This window comes from Montipora capricornis, chromosome 7, assembly GCF_036669925.1.
Source record: "Montipora capricornis isolate CH-2021 chromosome 7, ASM3666992v2, whole genome shotgun sequence".
In the NCBI taxonomy this organism is placed as follows: Eukaryota; Metazoa; Cnidaria; class Anthozoa; order Scleractinia; family Acroporidae; genus Montipora; species Montipora capricornis.
In genome coordinates, this window is record NC_090889.1 from 44,337,274 (window position 1) to 44,359,773 (window position 22,500).

Here is a 22,500-nt window from a genome sequence, read left to right on the forward strand (position 1 = left end):
CCACCTTGTGTGTCTTTGAAACTGTATACACACATGATGTGTTGAATTCTGTTGCAGTGAATTGAGTTTCTTCACTTCAGAATTCGGGAATACAGAATATTTACCCAGGAAGCCCCACTCACCTGGAGATGATTTTAAGGGAGGCCTGCGAGATTATGTCCAGTTTGACCCTAATTAGATGAATGCGAATTTCAATAAGCGTCACGGAGTGTCTCCTTGCTCTTCTCGCCAACTTGAACATCACTCGTGTCTCAAAATACATCCCTCAAATGCTGCTCTTTGAGTAAAGATTAACTGCTGCATTTACCCAAAGCTTAAAATAACGCTATAAACCTTTATTCTTACCTTGTTGTTGAAAATAGGTAGCAAATGCTTAGACTTGAAGGGACACTTCGTGTTGGATGTCAAAATTGGGCATGCATCTAATTAGGGTCAAACCTGGACATAAGTGAGGCCTGCATCCGGATGGAATTGGAATTGGAATGAAGAGGGAAGAAAAACTGGAGGGACCCAAAGAAAGAGAAAACTAACAACAAACTCAACCCTAGTATGGCATAGCATCCATGAACTGAACTGAGAGTGCTATCCCTGTTGCCCCATCCCTTTTACATTGTACATGAACCAACTTTTATCAGAGTGATGGACACCTGCCTCCTACCCTTCCATGGAAGGGGCTCATGGCGGCCATCACTCAGAGCAAACCCAGGCAACACTAGAACCTCCTGGGCGCCATTTCTCGAAAGTCCCGAAAACTTTTCAGGCTCGAAAAGCCACTTGTGAAACTGCCAACCACTTGTTTTGGAAAGCCAATCTTTTAACTTGCTTTTAAGGTAACAAAAACAAAAACAAAACTTGGGATTTGACGACTTAAATCCTCTCCGTTAGCACTTGGGATACAGAGAGAATTGTGACACCCGAAAAATGGCCCGTCAAGTTTCGGGACTTTCAAGAAACAGGCCCCTAGATATTATTCTGGCATCCAATCTCCACTTTGTGAATGTTACATGTAACTGACAACCTCAACATTAACACTCACTTGACTTTAATTATTTCAAAAAAATACCTTTTCATTGCTAAATATGACATCTACATGTATGACTTTGCTCTTATAAGGCATAACTTATTTGAAGGAATTGAACTTACAAAGACTGGACAGACGTCAGGTTGGCAAAGGCATTTGGTTCAATGGTTGAAATACGATTGCTGTTCAGGAACCTAATAATCACAAAAGCCATGAAATTAATTAATTTACATTCGTTTTGTTTTCAAGGGTGCATAATTACATAATTATAATGACATTCAAAGGTTTTGTTACATTTTACACAAGCAGTGAGGTTCCTTATTAGGAGGTTCCTTCCTTATGAAGTGTTGGGAATGCTGTGGTTTTGACCATCTCCCTTTCTCACTCCTAAATGTATCATTCCACTTTTTAATAGTACAGCTGTACAAATGTATCTGTATAACAGAGGTTTGTCTGGAGATGCGAGTGCAATGTGATCTACAGCTGCCTACAACAGTCAGCACCCAGTTGTTGAAACAATGAATTATTAGAGCTGTCCACCAGATAAAATAAGTCATAGCAAAACCAAATGCACAAAGGATCCAGTGGATAGTAGGGTCATTATTCATCTTATTGTTATCATCCTCATCATAATTATTCCCACTGGGTATATGCACTCAACTTGAATTAGGATTATATAACGATCATTCAAATCAGTACTTACAGATATTGCAAAGACATTCTTTTTGTCACATTTTGTGAAGGAATAACCGAGATCTTGTTGCGATGCCTACAGGAAAAGCAGCCCAAAAAACCAACCTCAGTAACTCATAAACAACCCTTCATCTTTCCAAGGGTGAGCACTCAAGATGCCAAGCTTTTTAAAAGTGCGCTTTTACATTGGAATGTACGGAATTTATCCGTTCATTTTCTTTGAAGGTTCCACAAGTGCTAAATCCAACTGTAGAGAATTATTGACAGAGATCAACCAAAAAATCTTCTGAAAAAGATGGCACATGCCAGGAGTTATAGAGTACATTGTACCAACAGATTTTCAGAGCATAATGCAACAAAAACCAAACTAAAGCAGTACAATGCAATGGAGAAGACAGTACATGTACCATGACTTGTATCATCCAGTTGTTATAATTATATTCGTGCCATGGTAGTAATAATATTGTTCTTATAAATTTGCCTGAGTTTTCTGAGTGATTTCAAGGGGTTTCCAAAAAACAAATTACAAGTTCTTTTGCAATTATAATGGCTTCTTCAAATGCTGAAGCAGAAAAACTGAGGGAAAGATGCGACAAAAATTATAAGCCAGAATTACTAATGTTCTTTTAACGGAAAGCATCCCACATCCTTCTTACAGTACAGTCACAAGTACAGCAAACACAAAGTTCATGTTCAGTTTGATTCCACAAAAACAACTTCATTTCTCAAATGTCTTCCTACAATCTTTAGAATCATACATTTAAGTTACTTACAAAGTTAAACGAACCAGAGATGAAGGCAAAGCCTGCCAAGGTGGTGCTTCCTTAAGCTGATTTTCATGAAGGAGTCTGAGAAGGAAAATACAAATAATTATTATGTGTTCTAGTTGGGTTTATAAATACTGGTAATGATATTATTTTATATGTAAACTCTTGGCATTTTGTCACTTCCCTAACTTTATCTTAAGTTTATCTTCTCTTTGATTCTGCACTTCAAACTTGTCAAGAATTAAACAACTTTGTAACATGTATTGTAACTTAAAACAGTCCACCCAATCACGCATGTTCACAAAGAGTGAGCATGTTTTATAGTCCTTAATTTGCACACCACTGTATGAAGTGAAGTGTGTATTTCATGAGGGTACAGTACATGTAGCATTTAATAGCCACAAGCTAATGAGCTTGCGGCCCTCAATCAGACCAGACCACAACACCCAGAACTCTGTGCCCTGCCCAAACTGAATACTTTCATGCTTTGCAAAAAGTGCACTCCCATGTATAAAACATCGTTACACTGTACTTTTCTTTCCTTTCAGTGCATGCACTGAAAATGCATAAAACTAGTCCACGTAGCTAATGCATTGGGTTACATGTTCATGTACTGTACACTGTACACTGTAGTTGTAATATCTACCTTTGAACCATCTGTTTGCTCTATAACTTGATATACATTCTAACACACATGTAACTCTACCAACATGTGTGCTCTGATTGGTCAATTATGCAAGGGTTTCATTCAAAGCTGGTCAGCATCGGTATACTGCCATCTGTTTGTCAGAAATTTGCCTCTAACCTCTGGCTACTCTGTCTTGATTTTCACTCAAAACCTTGTAAAAGATGAGAGTGACTGCTGTTTACATCGATTAGCCCAGGTATCCATTTCAAAAGTTATTGAAACCCCTGATTATGCATTTCCCATTTGTGCCTGGATACACAATACCAATAACAGTTGATATGTCCAGCTCCATTGTTCACAAAATGTGCATGCTTTCCACAAACTAATAATCTCTGGGGTTTTCTTTGGTTTCAAATTGTTTAAAAGACTGCTAACCTTGCAGCATGCAACTGTGGAGTTATGGATGCCCTTGGGAGGTTTGCTAAGCATCTATGACTCACTGACAATGCTTTTACGATGAATGATTACCATTTCCTAAGTACGCAGATCAATACACAAAACAACATTGTTTACTGAAAAAACTTACAGCTCCTGGAGGTTTGAAAGTCTTGACAGTTTTGGCAAGTCCAACGTCGTCAGTTCATTCGAACTTAAATCTCTACAATTGAGAAAAAGAAGACTTAGTAACAAAAGATTACATGTACAAATGTGTTCACTTTTCCAGCATCAACTTACTAAAGTACAGTATCAAGGACTACAATTCGAATGAACCTCCACAATGCTTGTATGAATACTCCAAGAATATTTTGCTTTTCTTTAGCTTTTACTACTCTCATGGTGGGCAAACGTTCAAATTTTAAACCCTTTCTGTCCCTCTGTTCTGAGAGTAAGATTTGAAGATTTACTGTGTAACGCCAAACAATTTTACATGTCAGTGGGGGAGGGGGGGTGGGGGGGGGGGTGCTTCAGGGATAAATGGGGTAACAACATAATTATGTAGGGGAGCTTTCCTTTTGTCAGAACTGGCCGGCCAGACCCATCAATTTGCAAAGAAAATGCAACAATTGAAGGAACACTTACAAGTACATGATAATCCCTCGTATTCTTCCGGAGGAGTGTACATTTGTATATCATCCTCAAAGAGCGTTAATTTGAAGGTGTTGTAGAGTTAGTCCTTCCGAATGCCTGGTCTAGCCAGTCAGTTCTACCAAATGGAAAGTGCCCTAGGTCCACTAAAAAACCTGTTCCCTTTAACCATAGTTAATCAAGAGATTGGTCATGAAACCTTAAAACCTCCAAAAGCGAGAACAGTGTTGTGGCAATTGATATTGAATTGACCGTGACCCTGCACAATCTTTTGTTTTCACTTTGCATGGGTTTGCACATTAGTTGCCCCTAATTTCATCGAAGGATTTAGTTGGTTATCTTCTCGAAAAAGGTGTGTTTTGCGCATGGTCAAGCCAAAAATACAGACAAAAACATGAAACAACTTGTCAAGTTTTATAACCATCTCCATGCATTGACTATGCTTAAACCCTTACAGTCCAGAGAATGAAGATTACAGACTGATTTTACTCTGTCTAACCCCAAATGATTTTACTCATCAATGGGGTCGCTTCAGAGACAAATGGGTTAACAATGACCAGAATTGGTTCACGCTAACTCTATCAAATAAAATTTACCTGTAACTACAGGCATACAATATTTCTCCAAAATGTTCAGTCTCATGAATTTACAAATAGATTCAGAAAGCTAGAGTTTGTTTATACCTATCCTCACTTCTTGTTCAGAATGTTTGTTAGCAATCAAGTTCATATATTGAAATTCTCTTTGAGCACCAAAAACAACTTTAATTTTGCAGATATTAAAAAAACTCAAAGCATCAATTGACAGAAAAGTTGCTAGCACTTTTACAACAATATATCAAACACTAAACAACAAATGACAGATAATTATATACAATCTCATCCTCACAAGTTCACCCACAATACAAACCACTCTGCAAAAGTCATGCAATGATGTAATACAAACATAAGAATGAATTAGTAATCGAGTAAAACCATCCATAGCTGCTACTTCTCAGAATCAAGAGTTCATTATGTTTCTCATGGTTTCCAAGTTTTCATTCTGTACATGCACCAAAAACGTAAATTACCCACAACGTACTGTAGCACTTGCTTAGTTAGAATCCAACGGTCCAATAGCTTAATAAATGTCATGTCCCATATCATTAATTTTGTCAAGCAACATCAACTGTAGTGTACATCAATGTACAGTACATCAATACTCTTCTTGTTGGCCTATTTTTGACAATCTTGAGGCCAAGAAACATCTTTGAATGATGAATCACAAACAAGAGAATCCACTCAAACAAATGAGAGTTCCAAAGTACTATGATCAAGGCACAAATACAGAAATATTTGAAAGGAACATTCATCATCACTTCCAAAGCAGTACCATTAAGCCTAGTTATCAGTTTGACCAACTTGGATTGGTTCAACAAATTTCTGTACACAAACACATTGAATTTACTTCATTTTCTGGTTGAAAGTACATCTGTTGTGGATTTAATTATAAGTTAAGCCATACTGGATAGTCTGAATGCAAAAATGGCCACCAGTAAATTAATTCCTTTATCTTTGGGAAAATTAGTTATTTGCATGATTTGCCTAAATAATGTAGCTAAAATCCTTTTAATTTTACACGTGGTCACAAATCTATCAGAGTTAATTAGCACAAAGATGCATGTACAGGAATAATTTATTGGTGCCCATTTTTGGGAAGAAACTTGCATGGGTGACCTTTAATTTGGCAATATGCCCAAACATTTTAGGTTTGATTTCAATCCAAATCGTTTCAGTCAGGCTTGGAGGTTTTGTTTTTCTCTCCAGCTTCTCTGTTTTTTTTTGGCTCATCAAAATGAACTTCAGCCTGTTGAGGCCATATGCCATGTAAATGAGCGTCCCTTGTGAAAGAAAGTGTTTTTCTTGTTTTTGATTGTCTTGTGTACAAGACAAAGGAGAAAAAAGACAAGACAAGACAAAGGAGAAAAACAAAAAGTAGCAAAATTGGTATACATGTAATTTGACAATTTAGGTGTTAGAATTTCTGGGAGAAGTCACATTTTTCTAACTCTTCAGGTCAACAAAAATTAAGGTTTTGAGAAAGTCAAGAATTCGCACTTGTACATGAGCTTATTTTTCACTTGAAATAACTTCCATCTGTTTTTGAAAGTATCATCAATGATAGCTGCACCTATTATTGTTTTCTTAAACACACTATTACAGTATTTTCTTCTGACAATGGTATTCTGTTGATTTTAAACCTGACAGCGAGACCGTGGATTTTCCTCTGGCTGACGCAAACTGGGGTTGCTTTACAGTAGGTCTGAATGGGTTAAGACTCAATAATTATTGTTAGAATCTGAAAAAACCTTCAAATGGCTCATGAATGTTTCTAAAAGCATTTTTTAATTTTTTATCTACAGTATGCTCACCTTGTTATTAGGCTTAATTACTTGCAATGGACATACATGTACACTCTCAAACCCATCATGCCTGATGACACAGTGGGTATTGCACTTCAAGCGCAGTGCTCACAGAAAGACTACGTACTTTTTTCAGTGACTTCAGTTTGCCTTGCATTAGGAGTAAAATTCAAAATGAAAATAACAAAATGATTGTGTTTGCTTTGAATGAAGAGATGTATCAAGGAGCAACAAAAATTTGAGTTTCGGTACACTCTGACGGTCTACTTTTCGCAGATCTGTCCTTTCCTACAGGACAGAGCGGTTTAAAGCATTTTTTGATCAGCATTAGGGTTAAATATACCATAACTATGAGGACATCTTTGGTCTAACTAAGCCACGATTAGCACTAACAGGCTTTGAGGAACTTAGCCCAGTTCTTTTAAATTGCTTTCCTTTTTGGTTCTCTTGCAAAGATTAATTTCCTCTTTCTTGTTACTGGTTTTATGGAAGCACACTCCCAATGATTCTTTCTGTTGAAAGGTAAATTTAAATCCAGTGAGAATCACTGGCTCAGACTTTTCAAAACTTTCACAGTTACTGCAAGTGGTACACGTATATTAAAGAGAAGGGTTGCTATATAATAAGTACATCTCTAAAAACCAAGGTCATCGCCTTTAACGTAATCGATAAACTTGGTTATTGCCTAAAGTGATTTGCTGGGTCAAATTTGGAATTACAGTAGCATTCTGAGCCAAAGAGCCTTTGATCTGTCTTTGATCCTCCCAGTGTTGTACTGTTGTTGCAAACAACAAAACATCATGGTTGACAAATACAAAATGTATCAATATGCATGGGGGGAAGTGCTACAAATATATATTGGACATACACTTAGCAATACACTGTTTTCCAGTGTTCATTTTGTTCGTTTTCCAAACACTGCATAAACCTTTCAATCCCAAAATGTTTAAAGAGTGCACATGGGTAACACTTGATAAATGAATTTTATAAACATAGTGATTTTCATTAGGTGTAGCTCAGTGTAATGCCCAACTCAGTAGCGAGCAAAAAAGTCAATGCAAGACCTATATAGGTGATTCCAAACTACATGTACGATATGTGGTTCAAGAGAAAAAACAAAAATCCTAAATAAATTGGTGACGGAGTAAATAATGAGGTGCTTAGGTTTGCAAGTCAAGCTTCCACTGAGTAACCTCAAACAAATTGTTTTGGAACAAAGACATTTTCTGTCAAAGAAATCATTACTAAAAGTAGTAATGAAGTCAAAAAAATCTTGCATAACATTATTCTAATGTGCACATCGTAGCTTGTATTTTGTAAATCTATAAAACTGAGACAGGAAACTTCCAAACACCAGAATTCACTAATGTTGTCAACAACCTTGTAATAAACCAGTTGCACCTCATTTAAAAGCCTAATTAGTCATACCGAACTTCTGTTAAAAACAGCACATTTCACATACTTCACTTAGAGTTTGGAAAGTATATTAACCATAGAGAAAGCAAACTTAATTTCTTGTTATTCCACTTTAAAATTTTGGATAACCTTTTGGGAAATTTTCCAGATGAGCACACCCAAAAACCTAATCCATACGTACCATTCATATAACAATCTAAGCATGTGCCTTTTTTTGGTAAAAACCAATTTTCTCCAGTGGCATGAATTAAGAAGTCCTCCAACTACACGTACATGTAAAGGTCATTGTTCTTTACTTGTAGTGTTTAGTTTTGTGTTGAAACCAAAGGATTTTACACTTGAAAAACTTGTAAACAGCTCAGCTAAAACATACCAAGACGAAAAACCTGATTAGTGTATTAGGAATGACAAGAAATCAAATGCGTGATTTCCAACAAAAAGACCTCAAGGGTATGAAATGGACCTCTGTTACACAGTGGATACTGTCTGACGCTTTCTTCCGCAAGTGAAATCAAGTCATGAAACTCTTTAGCTAGCCCAGGGAGATATCAATATTCAAATAGAAGCAATGCTCTAGCTAAGGAAAGAAACTGCCGAAAGGTGGCCAGTTTGTTCCAGCTATTGCCAATGTTTCACTGAAATTTTAAATTACTTTTTATACAAGATATTTTTCCAACACTGGCACGCTTACGATGCAAAGGATTATTAGAAAAGCTTATTAAAGGATCGGATCTTGATCCACCCAAAATGTTGGAGCTAAGAATGCCATTTTTGCACACACTAATAGAATGGAAATAGAATATTCATTACCAAAGGGGAAAAGAAAAGAACTATTTAATGGAGACAAAATTGATTGAAATTCTAGAAACCAAAATGGTTCCATCTAAATGAGTGTGATATTAACAAACAATCTGTCAACTTTTAGGAAACAGCATTTCAAAGATGTGTGACACATCATCTGGGGCAAATATCAAGCTAACTAGTTTGAAAGGACAATACCAGATGAACTGTTGATAAAAGGGTTTCTTTAAAAATTTCAAGTACATACAATTCCTTTTACTTGGGGGATAAAAGCCTTCATCACGTCAAATCTTATTTCTTAATCAAAACAAGACGATCAAACACAATATACAACGAGAAAACAACACGGTTTGGTTGTCTGCTTTTTATGAAATTCTTAATTAAGGAAAGCAAGTCTAATTAATGCTCTTCTGAGCTCAAAAAATACTCTTACAAGAATTTCCACCACACCGTTTCATCATAAATCAATAAAATTTCCTGTCCATTCGTTTCTGAGTGTTGCGGATTAATTAAGAACAGCTGGATTTAAAATTCCAGTCTACGAAGTATAAAATTTCCAAAATCCCATAAAAATATGATAAGTCATTTTCTTTGAAGCGCGCGCACACAAAGTTATCTTAATTATTTTTTCCCGAAATAAAGCTTAAAAAAGTAAATTGGGAAACAGGTAGAAATTACTATTGTTCAGAATAATTCACAAAACCACTCCCTTTTAAGTAAAAAGCGTAGTTCGAAAATGCTCAGGACTCACCAATTCAACAGTAGGGGGTAAACTGCTTGGAGATGAATTAGCATATGTTGTGTTGGTTGCCTCCGGCAAAAAAACACATTTCCCTTCGTCATAATTGATAAATCCTTTACCATGATAATCAATTGAAGTTACAAGTTTCGACAAGATATACGAGTTACCAACTTCAGCATCTCGTAAATCCAAGTCTAATAAATTGCCATATCGAAATCTATTATGACAATAACAGGATGCGTGTAAAGTCATACCTTGTTGCGAAACTTAAGCTCATATTTACTACATTAAAAATTCTTTTGAAAAAGCATTTTCATTGAATACAACAGCAGGGGATTTGGCCATTGAAGACTACATGCCAGCTAGTAATCAACACAAGCCTTAGGATGGCAATTCAAACTTACGAAATGCGAAATGCTACGCTAAAAGCAATCACAAAATTTGTTCAACTTTTTCTGTACTTCCAGTGTAATGAACACAAAGAAAAGAACAATTAAGATTCACTGAATAACATCCTTACCCTAAACAAAAACAATGCCGAGCACAAAATACAAAGAGCTAATTTCATAAATTTGTTTGAAGCGAAATAATTGTGTTCTTGTCCGCTCTTGACACCTATTTTAAGAAAGGCAGCAAATTTAACTGATCCGTGAAGTATAGAAGAATAATCTGCGAAATAAAAAATGATACTATCTGAAAAAGAAACAACAGATTCTCTCCAAGACAACAAACTTCCTTTTTGCTGACTTTTTAAACCGCAAATGCTAGAAAGTCTTTCTTGCTGCTGTATGGACAACACACGTTGCGTTAAAGTGGGTCAACAGTTTGCAAAATCAAAGCTATGAAGACCCAAAAGAAATAGAGACACGTCGCTAAAAGGCTACAGGGATACAACCAAAAACTTAACGTAAGCTATGTTGTGAGAGAACAGGACAGGATATGCATAATTTGCTAGTGATGTCCTTATGTCAATACCACGACAAATGCAAACAATAGTAAAATGATTTCTCTTTCCCTGTTGTACTTCTAAAATAAACTCTTTCGAGAGCGCGAAACCGTAATTTATTTTACACCCAGAGAAATATCGAATTCACAGTTTATTAAGGATCTGGTTATTTGTTTAACCAAGAAATGATTACTGCGAAGAGAACTCTTTCACTTGACTAAATTATCGGTAGAAACGGCGAATCGTGAGCAAAAGCTTAAGGGACTTGTTTACCCACGCTGTGGAAAAATGCACTTTGCGCTGGCAATGAAATCACAAATCAAGTTTGTCAAAGAAAGATCATCTCTTTCCTAATTCAGCTTACTTTTATCATTTCTGAAAGAAAACGTCGAATTTAACGATGTGACATCTGCACATAACGTGACCTTTCAAAATTTCGTGCCGAGCTTAAGCTTATGTCTAGTCATTGTTGAGCTAAATCTCTCCTTTAACGCGTTATGCACAATCGAGTCCATGAAGCTAACTGTCAAAGGCGCATAACATCATTACATATATTTGAGTAACAATGCTGCACAAAAGCGGCAAGCACCCTTTTATACAGTTTTCACACCAAGACATTGCTTGTTGATGAAGTTGTAAGGTGACACCAGCTAGTACAACCAAATTTCAAAAACTGCCATTCGTAAGCATTCATCTTTAAGATAAAGGATTCGCCGAAATATCTTATCAAAAACCGATAAACACGAGATTTCTACAAGGACAGTTCGTTAGGACCGACTTGGGGCACCTTAAAAACTTCGAAAACTGAACAAACAGAAACACTGACACCACACGGCAACCGTGGATCGACGATCAAGCTGAAGCAATGGCGATACTCACAGATATGTTGTAGTCTGAGGAATCCCCTCTGGTATTGTTTTAAGACCACGATTTTCGCAGTCCACTTTCGTTCCAGAACAACTGCAGGGCTTTGCTAAAGCACATACTTGACCGCTTGGATCTTGACAGAGTGCTGCTCCGAATAAAGCCAAACATATCCCAACCAATGCATTAGCAATATAAACGAACGCCATGTTTTATCCCAGCACAAACACATAACCTGGAAAGCGTTCCTTCAAATTGACACAATCAGCGGGAACGAATTCCCAACGACATCCACCCTGAATTGAAGGCTTTCTTCCCTTGGCGGGATCTCTGTGTTTAGAAATGACTCTTCACGCAAAGTTCTTCATCAACCTCGCTTGAAATTCAATGCCAATTTCGCGACATGAAACTGACCACCCACGAACGTCAGAGCAACAATTGCGCGCCGTCTAATTGGTCAGCTGTCACGAAACGTCGAAGAAAATAACAAGGCGTTGAAGCGCGGGATAACCCAAACAAAATTTGCTCTATTCCGCTCCGATTCATCCACGAGGTTCGAGTTTCAGGATTCCCTAGCGAGAAGTGACTGACAGGTCAATAATTGATATGAAATGAGTCGTACAGAACAAGCCAATGAATTGAATGCGCAGATGGTAATTTCTATTTCTTGAGCAAACAGCTGCGATGGCCTTCACACGCAATTGGAGCACGCGCGAAGATCAACAAGATAAAAAATGTCTTCTAATACGTCAAACTTCTCACTTTAAGTTTTACGTGTATTGGCCCTTTTGGATGCTCTTCACAGAGCTAGTCAATACCTGCCATGCAATGGAATTGTAAGCACTGTTTTCCGGCACGTAATAATTCACAAATGAGATTTCACAAAGAACTTCACGTAATTACAGACCCATCTATCAAATGTACCGCCTGCGGTTCACTTGAATAAACAAATTCCTTTTACGCAAGGCAGACAGAGTAAAAGCCATAAATCAAGTTTAAGATCCGAGAGCATGGGGACAAAAGCATGCAATGGTTCTCGATTGATTAATTATCACCGTCTATGTGCTATAATATTTAGGTCTTGTTTTATTGCACAGAAGAGTACTCTGTCAGGACCCCTCGCTTCATTAAATAAGAAGATAAAATTGGTTTTTATAAATGACCATCGATAATTTAGGTGAAGATCTTGATATAAATCAATTCAAGGTCATTGGATGCTATCAAGAAGCCTTTATCCTTGAAAAAATATTAAGTAATAGTTCCGCCCTCGATGTCATCTTTAATTTTTAACGATCTCGGTTTATTTTTATCCTTTGCTTTCTTCATGAGCTTGAAGTAAAAAAAAACTGCTAGCAAAATGACAATTTTGGAGTATTTCGTCGAGGACGTTCATTAAATGGCGTGGGAAATTGTTCGTAGACTTTTCTAGTTCTCTCTGAGGGCATTTAATTTACACGTTTAAAACACGTGAAAGGCAAGTGATTTGCAGCACTCCTTCAACCCAGAGTAGGTGTCTTCAAAGTTTTCAACAAGAGTGTAATTGACTTGATAGCTTTGATACGAATCGCCATGTTGAAACGGAATTGTAATCATGATTTGGATATCCGATAAATTTTGTTTGGTCCAACAACATCTGATCAAAGCCGCAAATCTTATGGATTGGTAGCTCCGAAATCAGGACACTAGTGTGTACCAAGAAAGCAACTGAATGTATAAAGTCATCAGCAGGCTTGTACACATGTACGCACACCATGTCACCAGCTCCAACAAAAGGGAGACATGGGAATTTAGTGGATTTTTCATGTATATTCGTTGAATCCAAAACAAATATTGGAACAGTAGCAACTTCGGCCATTTCAAATGACATTGTTTTAATTCTTTCGCAAAAGAATGGATTGGTAATGGAAAAATTCTGCCAATGGCATCTCCGATGCCCTGTCGTCTTTTCGACCTCCATTCTGACGGATAAGAATAAACTGATGTGGCTGATGGGCTGATGACGAAGGAGAAGTCGCAAATAAACCTCGAACAATATCGATAAAACATATATTGATACTCAGTGGTGTGACTTATGTTTCGAGGGTTTTGGTCGTTTCTGTGAATTGTATTTACCAGTTACCATATTTCTTGTTGTGTTGTGAAAACAAATGGGTTCGTTGAGTTTCGAGAGTACCTCTTTATTTTCTCCAAGACGATTTAAGGCGGGCCATGGTGATGGAATCAATATTCACGTTATGATAAAACAACTTTTGCTCTGTTTTTCATGTACATTGGTCTCAAAGAACTGAATTAAGCTCGTTCCAGGCGTTCAGCGATAGCAGGAAAACGGGGGTAAATCTTGGCTGATCGTGCTAGCTTAAGTTTTGGCATAATTGGAGCAAAAAAGCATATTTTTTTAAAACAGCACTGCCACGGCATAATTAGCAAATTTTAGCATTTTTTGGAGCATGAATTCATAAAATTTAGTAAATATGGTGTATTTTCTACAGAAATAAATTAAATTTAGGTAGTATGTTCTTGCAATGCGTGTTTTGGCTACGCAAATAGTAGTATTGATTTTGTTCTGACAAGCTTGTTCTGCGTGCGCGATTATCCTTTTGGAGGAGTCTGGTACTCTGGTTTCCCATCAGGCTTCACGTGGGGATTGTGGGAGCCGCCAGCACAACTGCATTTGGTGTCATTATTGAGCGCTTGTATGTACAGAATCTACGTCATTTTGTGAGCATAATTTCGGAAATCAGGAGCATAATTTGGGAATTTTGGCATAATTTTGGCATGATTTGGCAAAATTTCGAGCACTGCTAGTAGCATTATATGCCACTTTTAGGAGCAGAGTCCGCCAAGGCCTAAACGCGTTAAACGGGGTGGGGTCATCCCTTTTCGCTTCTCCGCCGGCCGAGAGGAGGGTCACAATGGGGGGGGGGGGGGGGAAGGCGGGGGAGGGGGTAGCTTTCACGGCTAACGGTTAAATACTGAGTAACCTTATCTAACGTCGATAACTCGTAACAGTAATTCACAGCACTGACAAACCTGAGGTCGACGGTGCGCTCATTTTACTCCCCACTCTCCATCAATGCTCCATTTTACAGTTATTTAGAGCTACTTAAGCTACACAGAACGGAAAAAAGTCGAAACAAGTATGGGAGATCCGGGGATCGAACTTGGGACTTCTTGCACAAAGGCCGCGTGCTCCTACGCTGACGGTTAAATAATTTGCCTTTTGACGGCTAAAGGTTATCTTTTTTTCCGTCACGGTTAACTTATGTGAATAACAAAGAAACTCCCTTGTGTTAGTTACTAGTATGGTCTCAGTAGGCATATTGAATAGTTTAAGTCATTGGTCATCACAATGCGACTACGATTTTGTGTTGTTCACACGTCAAACCTTGCCCAGGCCTTGACTTCTTGTCTTCCAAACCATGTCATTGCGCGCTTAGAGATGAAAAAGTCTTCTGCTTCTTCAACTCCAACGCTTTAATCTGAGTCACTTTTGAACTCCTCAACCTGGCTATTAGTAGCACTGGAGGGAGTAGGCGCGAGAACAAAAAGAGAAAGGTTGCTGTCTAATATGAATGTTACAGCCACCTCTGTGACCTCCTCTTGGGTCTCCTTCTGGACAATTTTCTGGTCAGCCTTGTTCCCAGGATTTCTCTTCTTCCCTGCTCTTGGAGCGAGAGAGTTTGGGAGAAAGGAAAGTAAGAAACGGAGAGCAAGGGAGTTGTACGGTATCCAAAGCTCTGAAGTCTCTTAAGACTGAATATTTTAAAATACTACCTATCCCATAAACTCTTGTTCTTAGGCCCATAGTTAATAGAGGAGAATGGTTAGGAAGCTCGGCAAACATCAAAGGAGCAAACAAAGCAGCCAAGATTTAGGTTGGAAAGTCCACTACCGTGCACAATCTTTTGTTTTGCGCTCATACACTATGCATGAATTACGTAACCAACACGTTTCTATTGGTTAGTTCTTCAGTACGGAGTAAACAACCATTGTGTTTTGTGCACGGTCAAGGCCAGAAAAGTGAACAAAAACCTACAACAAAGAAAGTTGTCGGGTTTCCTAACCATTCTCCTCTATTAACTATGTTAGGCCATCGTAAATGGGATCATCATGGGAAAATTAAAGAGACTTTGTTCATTTAAGAGCTAAAGCCTTCCCATTAGTAGTGAGAAGTTGTTGCTGTTTTAGCTATTACTCCTCGTTATGTCTAGACACGCGTACTGTTGCAGATCATTTTTCTAAGTCTAGGTTCCAGACCTCTAATGTTTACGATATATATGTATATATCTAACTGCAGACAGTACTGTTTCGGCCTTCTGGGCCTCATCAGTGCAGTGTATATATATATATATATTAACAAATAGATTCCATGTTGCCGTGCGTCTGTCTGTTCTATTACTGAACAGACCCACGGCAACATAGAATCTATTTGTTTTATATAATAAAGAATTAAACTTTATTCGCATAAAAGCTGATGGTGACGTCAATCGTGCGTCTGTCCTCTAATAGATCATAGGCAAGAACCAATCAAAATCCGTGAATAACTTAGGTTATTATATATATATATATATATATATCTGACTGAATTTACAAAAAGGTACCTGCTTGTGCTTTGACAACTTAGCACTTTGAGACGCAGAAAAAAGTTCTTGCTTTATATAGCTATGATTCCAGCAAGGAACAACCTTTATTTCATAGTTGTAGGCATTCGATTTCTGCAATTAAGCAATGTCATATAGAAATACTGACCAGGACTGACATACTAACATCACACTCAGCCTACCCACCCTCCGTAAGTGACTTTGCTTTAATTTTCAAAAATTGTAACGGTCACTTTTGAAAATGTATGTTGACTAGCGTATTCTATATAAAAAATGCGTTGGAATACAATGTTTATCACCGCTGTTTGTGTTATATTCTTAATCTACTTATGATATCCCACTTTTCATAAATTAAAAGAAAGCACTCTAAATGCTCTTGATTTTTATCTCGGCTAACGGTTATTTTTTGGTCATTTTCATGCTCAACGGTTAACATTTTTTGACGTTTCACGGCTCATGGTTGACCCCATTGAGACCCCTTAAATAAGAGGGCCAGCTATGGGGACCAGAATGGGCTTGGGGAGAGGCCGGGGAGACTGGAGCGGACAGTTTTGTCGTTCGGTTGAAATCCTGGACGCTTTCCATCGGATTTATTGGTAAATCAAATGGAACAAACGTTTCCAGTGAACATTTTTCGAAAAAAAAAAAAAGGAATATCTTCAGAGGTATTCCTCTTTTCTCGGTGTTCCCGTTATTGGTCAGAAAATCCTGTGCCATTTGCCTCCTGGCGGTCTTGGTGTTTAGCTGCCCAAATGAATCCGTGCCGGTTACAGTCAATTCACGCAGACGCTTTTATAGATCATAGCTGCCATAGCAAATATTGGTAGGTCATCGTCTTCATCAATAAAATCGAAGAGAGAAGTATCGTCCAAAAGATCATCTAACATAAGCAAAAATTTGGCGGCCATGTTTGTTGTACAATTAGTTCCAAGTCTCTTGGAGAAAAAGAAAAGAAACTCACTTCAAAAGGGCAAACGAAACACCCTCGTCCTGTTCCATTTTGATTGAGGAAATTTGCTCTGTTCCTTTTAGCAGAAAATTCTCCCCGGTTTTTCCATACAAAAGGAAAGCGCCCCCTGTATATGTACCGTCTTCTGCGTCCCGCTAGTGCCACCCTAGTGTAAATTGTTAGTACCCAGTCTCTCCGTTAGAAAAAGAAAACCTCTGGTCTCGTTCCGTTTGTCCTGTTATTCTCCCCAGTTTTTCAATTCAAATGGAAAGCGCCTCAAACCCTTGTTGCGCTGCCAACGAATTGACCCATCAACAAACCTCGTCAAATGTTCGCTCCCACTTTAATCAATGACAGAATTCTTGTCGATTAATCAACGTTCAAAATTTTACGCAGAAGAATTAGCGTAGCTGTCAAAGATCCCAACCTTGCGAACTGAATTTCACATAACGTAACTGAACACGTTTGCTGGGTGATCAGTGTTGAAAGTCATTTCGGCACTGAGAAAAGTTACCCAGCGATTCGCCACCAATGACAAGAGAGGGTACAATAATCGTCTAAGAGCGAAGAATACTGATGCTATTGGATTTTTCTTTCAACAAGCCGAATGATCGGATAAATTTAAGTCAAGTCAAGTCAATTTTTATTTTTACTCACACATTACAGCGAATTAATATTAAGGCAATTTCAAGATCTAAAAACAAGGTAATTACAGATAGCTAAAATATAACAATTGTGCGAAAGTTTTGAACACCTAAATAGTTCAGGCAACTAATCGAGTCGTAGCCTGCGAACGCAGACGTATTTGACCGAAAGGAAGATAAAGTTGATTTAATTAAGGAATACAGTGCTGATTGAACAAGTTAGTTTAAAAAGTATTACTTTATTGGGACTAACTACTAATTACCTCCTCACTAACTTCCACAGAAATAATGATATGTACATCTTAAGGATCAATAATATTGTTACAACCAGTGACTATCAAATTATTTAGATTTTCTCTTATTTGTTTTATATTAATCCGTAATGAATTTCAAAGGTTAGTGCCAGTGTAACAAAGACAACGAATACTCATATTGGGTAGTTTGGAATGCAGGAACAAACAGATCTTGACTTCGCAACTGAAGCAGTAGCCACCAATGATTTGGGTTCGAGATATGACTGAAAGCCGAGACCTGCGTTCACCAGTATTTAGTCATGAGGAAGGCGGTTTACCGGCATCTCATGTTTGCTGAATGGAATTTCCGGATAGTTCAGACAATACAGAGAAATAAAAACAATTTAAAGTTGTTTTTGCGAACACTGATAACAGAACTTCAATGAAAGAACGAGCGGTACGCTAAGCGTAAAAAGTAAAATGTATCGAGAAAAACCTTGATCGGATGGGAGATAACGAACCTGTTCCCACGGCCACTTCCACGGCACTTTCGCGAGGTTCTACTGCACAGCAGCTGTTTACCAGACATGTAAACTGTTGGTGAAAGATTGGACTATTCACAGTCAGTCATGATAATCGGTTGAGAGTCGTGGTTTCCTTAATTTCGTCAGCTCAGCATGCAGAGGAAGTACGGATCGGAAAATACCCAGGAAATAATTGGTGGTATTTTGAAATTCAAAAGATGTATATCATTGTTTGCGGTTTTACGAGTTGATTGAGTAGGAGGAGCTAAGGTCACTTCTTAAATATCCCACTACTCGGAAGTAGTGTTTGCCAGAAAAGCGACGCGCGATCGAGAGAGAGAGTAAATGCTCCACGTGGCTTGCCACAGGAGACAGTGGCAAGCATCTTATTGTGGACTTCTCTCCAAGGTGTGTGCGGATGTATAGGATATTACATCGTGGTCACACTAAGATGTTAATTTTATATCCAGAAAAGCGACGCGCGTGCGAGACAGTAAATGCTCGAGGCAAATCGCGTGTCCCTCTGCCTCTCCACGCACGTGCGTGGCTTGCCACAGGAGACACAGCAGCAAACTTCTTACTGTGGACTCTCGAAGCTGTATGCGGATGTATAGGATATTACATCGTGGTCGCACTAACATGTTAATTTTATATCGAGTGGCGAGTGCATGGAAAGACCAATATCTTCCAACCTATTCAAGCTGAAGGAGCTTAGGGAGTGAATACAAGTCATCGTTACTTTAAAATTCACAAGAAAATATCAAAGCTATAAGCCGTCCTTTACGAGCCCATTCGTTTTATAGATATATAAACAACAGTGAAAAGTGGTAAATGAAGAAACTCAAAAGCATTAGGCCACGAAAGATACGCCACTCGCCTTCGAACACACAAACCTCTTGGAAACCAAGAGGCAGATATGAAATGGCAGAGGACGAAGCCTAAAGAAGGGCGTGTTTTTTTTTTCGGCAGCTCAGTTACTTGAATAATCCATGTTTACTGGTGCGTGTTTAAAGAATCCCATGATTAAATATCCCACCAGCTACGCAGGCAAGGCATACAAACACATGCATAAGAACGGAAAGACTTCAACTGCTTTCAGTTGCTTCCTTTGCCGCGATGTCAGTTCTTTCCAGTATCAAACCACTTGATACGTCTTCATATCCGCTGTAAGGCATAGTTCAAAGACAGGTCGATGATAGTTTATTTATTCTCTCCATATTAAAATCTTGCTTTATGTAGAGATTTAGGAGAAGAGCAAATGAATGATCGACCAAAACATCACATTACACACTTGAAAAGGCTTTTATTCCCTCCTTTAACTCTTTGAGTCCGATATAAATTTTGTACTCAGAAGCTCAATACATTGGTTGAACAGACTGGTTACGAGAATAAAGAAAATTTTCACCTGGGTTATTTTGTCTGGATATATTATAAAATCCCCAAAACTGTCATAAGAAGTTATGTATGGCAGTCAGGTTTCCACCTATCCGGCTTTAAGTGAGGAGATGGAAAATCCCTTTTAGGAGCCACAGGCTTAGCATTCCATCCATATTTCAAATTGTTATGTGATACCTTCTCTTGTTGGCCTCGCTAGATCGGCCCACAAGATTTTGAAGACTCATTCTTAAATGAAAAGGAGTACAAACCGATTTTGACCAAGCTGGAGTGGCACATTGATGGACGATAGTACAAAGCCTCAGTTTGACTTTCAGGATCTGAAAGCACCCCCAAGTAATTACCAAAAGAAGTGTCGCCTTAAGGTCAGGGAACAGTTTGAAGTTGTTTTGTTCTAGGGGTATATGGTAGCGAAAATTGTCGCTTTACGTTTGACATTATGACACCCTTTTTGCACGTTTTACTTCTTGGAAAATGGTCAACTGGTGTTGAAGCTGGGGTTGTGGTAGCTTTTTTGTACAGAAAAGAAGTTTTCGGTCGATGATGAGTCTCTGTGTGGGGAGGTTCGATAGGAATTGACCGTCAGGTAAACACCCGATGGTATGCCGGAAGTAGCACGTTACTACTCTTGTAAGATAAAATAAAATAAAACAAATAAAGTTTTCAAGCTGGAAATGGCTGACATGTCATCAGTTATCGCTCAGAGAGCACGCAATGCTAGTATTTGCACATGATGGTGTTTGCTCCGAACAGAAGCGTCTTTAAAAATTCGATATCCCTATCTTCAGCCATCGTGCTTGCCACTTGTTTTCTCATTCTTAGTTTGTGTAGTTCTAGTAAGATCTTAGGAAGCTCTGCGTTTTCAAAAAGGTCGCTCGAGTACGCGCCGAAATTAATGACACTTCAGTGAACATCGCCACTTTCATACAAAGGAGTAAAACCCAAGTTCCAGGCTCACCATGCCTGCATCCTAGTACAGTGCAGATCGTATTCGTTTGTGGTTTTATATCGTCTCCTATGTTCAATTTGCCAAGTGGTCTACCAGCTTGCTCCAACCTGGTGCATGTTTATAGCCTCCGGTCTTCAATAACCCCGAGTTGGTCCAACGAGAAAGATAGTAATGATATAAAGCACAGAACATTTCTTTCAGTCTGACGAGAATTTTTCGTAGGAGACGTTATTCTTGACGAATCTTCAGTGGGATTATAGACAACGCGTAGCCGCTCGCATAGCCAGGCTTCCGTCACCTCAGCTCGGTCACAGTTGGTATTACTTGGTTTTATTTCGTCTCCTATGTTCAATTTTATTTCTCCTCCTTGCGGCCTCTCAAGTGATCCCCACTACCCCTAAGCAACTACGGCTGCGGCGGGCGGGGATGATGATGATATTGACATCGACTGAGGACCGGGAGAAGAATGTTGTTACCATTCATTGTCTTTGAAACCACTTTTGCCTCATTGACTTCATTGTTCATGATCGTAGATATACCTAATCGTAAAGTGCCATAGAGCAATTGTGTTTTATATAGCAAGCCAATTATTTTTGTTTTTGCATTTTTGGACCCTTAAATGTTCATGAACTTCTTTTAATTTGGTTTGTTAAGAGGCTACGTGTGGGAGACATATTTAAACTGCAGGGAGAAGCATGCTATTAAAGGTTTTAGACCATTGCAGTTCAGCTTTTTTTACGAACTCACAAAACGACAGGCGGCTCGCAGTTGGCTTGATTCTGTCTTTCGTACCACAGTTTGCAGTTCCCAGCCCGAAAGACCCTGGTAATGAAGGTTGGTGAACTACGTTATCTCAGGTAGTTTTTACAGGGGATAAAATAAAGGGGAGTTTGACAGCCTTGGCACTGGGACCGAATCGTACGAGTGCCGAATACATCTTCGTGGTCTTTGCTGAATATTCGATCAAAGCTCTCTTGTTTGGGGATGGTGAGCGGAACCATCGGTCCGCAGAAATTTGGAAACTACTGACTGTCACGAACACGCTGGATTTGCTGGCCGAAAGCTCATTGAAGGACATATCAGAAAATTATGTCTTTCCTAATGATCTCGGAAACGTTCGGTCTTGTGCAAGACGTGCAATCTGTTGAGAAGCTCCCAGGTGATCATTAAATATAAACAGCGACCTCATTTGTTAACAACAACAATTCTTTATTAGATCTAAAAAAACTCTAAGTTACGGACTTTTGCTCGCAATTAGCGAGGGCTATTCTAGGTGGGAAAAAGAGGAAAAAAGAAAATTTAATAGTCCAATAAATTATATCCAAGGAACAAACCTAGAAGCAATCATTGTAGTTTGTCGTGTGGTTTATATCCAGAGTGAGACCGGGAGGCGGACTGTACTCAATACTGGGAGTAACATACAATGTTATGATTTTGAGAATTGTACTCGTATATCAGGACTTCTTATGTAATCGTACTCGATTTTCAGGATTTCAAGGAGTTTATTCTTTAGTTTGGTTTTAAATTGATTTTTATTTAGTGTTGTGATAGAGAGTTGAATGGTGTTCCAAATCAAGTCACCTGAGATAGAAAAGGCTCTTTTCATATTTTCAGTTCTAGCTTGCTCAACATAATTCTCGCTAGTAACAGATCTAGTCCGGTAACTATGGACAAAATACAGTTTCTTGAACATATTCTTAATGTTACTGGGAGCAAGATTATTATTAACGTCATACATTAGAAGGCTCACTTGCTCAAACAGCAAGAATAATATCGGCAGCTGTTTTGTTTCTAAGAATAATGGGACAGCATTAGCTCTTGGATCACTGAAGAACATTAG

At 38.4% G+C, this 22,500-nt stretch overlaps 1 protein-coding gene across 1 annotated transcript in view; it reads right to left on the reverse strand.

Annotated features, from left to right (window-relative positions):
• LOC138057271 (leucine-rich repeats and immunoglobulin-like domains protein 3) overlaps positions 1 to 12,356 on the reverse strand; it is a 56,147-nt gene extending 43,791 nt beyond the window's left edge. The window contains exons 1-5 of the mRNA XM_068903316.1: positions 11,381 to 12,356; positions 3,696 to 3,767; positions 2,488 to 2,562; positions 1,725 to 1,790; positions 1,144 to 1,215 (exon numbers count right to left, since the gene is read on the reverse strand). Coding sequence (XP_068759417.1) covers positions 1,144 to 1,215; positions 1,725 to 1,790; positions 2,488 to 2,562; positions 3,696 to 3,767; positions 11,381 to 11,574 — 479 coding nt within the window. The 5' untranslated portion in view covers positions 11,575 to 12,356. The remainder of the gene's footprint in view (positions 1 to 1,143; positions 1,216 to 1,724; positions 1,791 to 2,487; positions 2,563 to 3,695; positions 3,768 to 11,380) is intronic.
• Between the last annotated feature and the right edge of the window lie 10,144 nt (positions 12,357 to 22,500).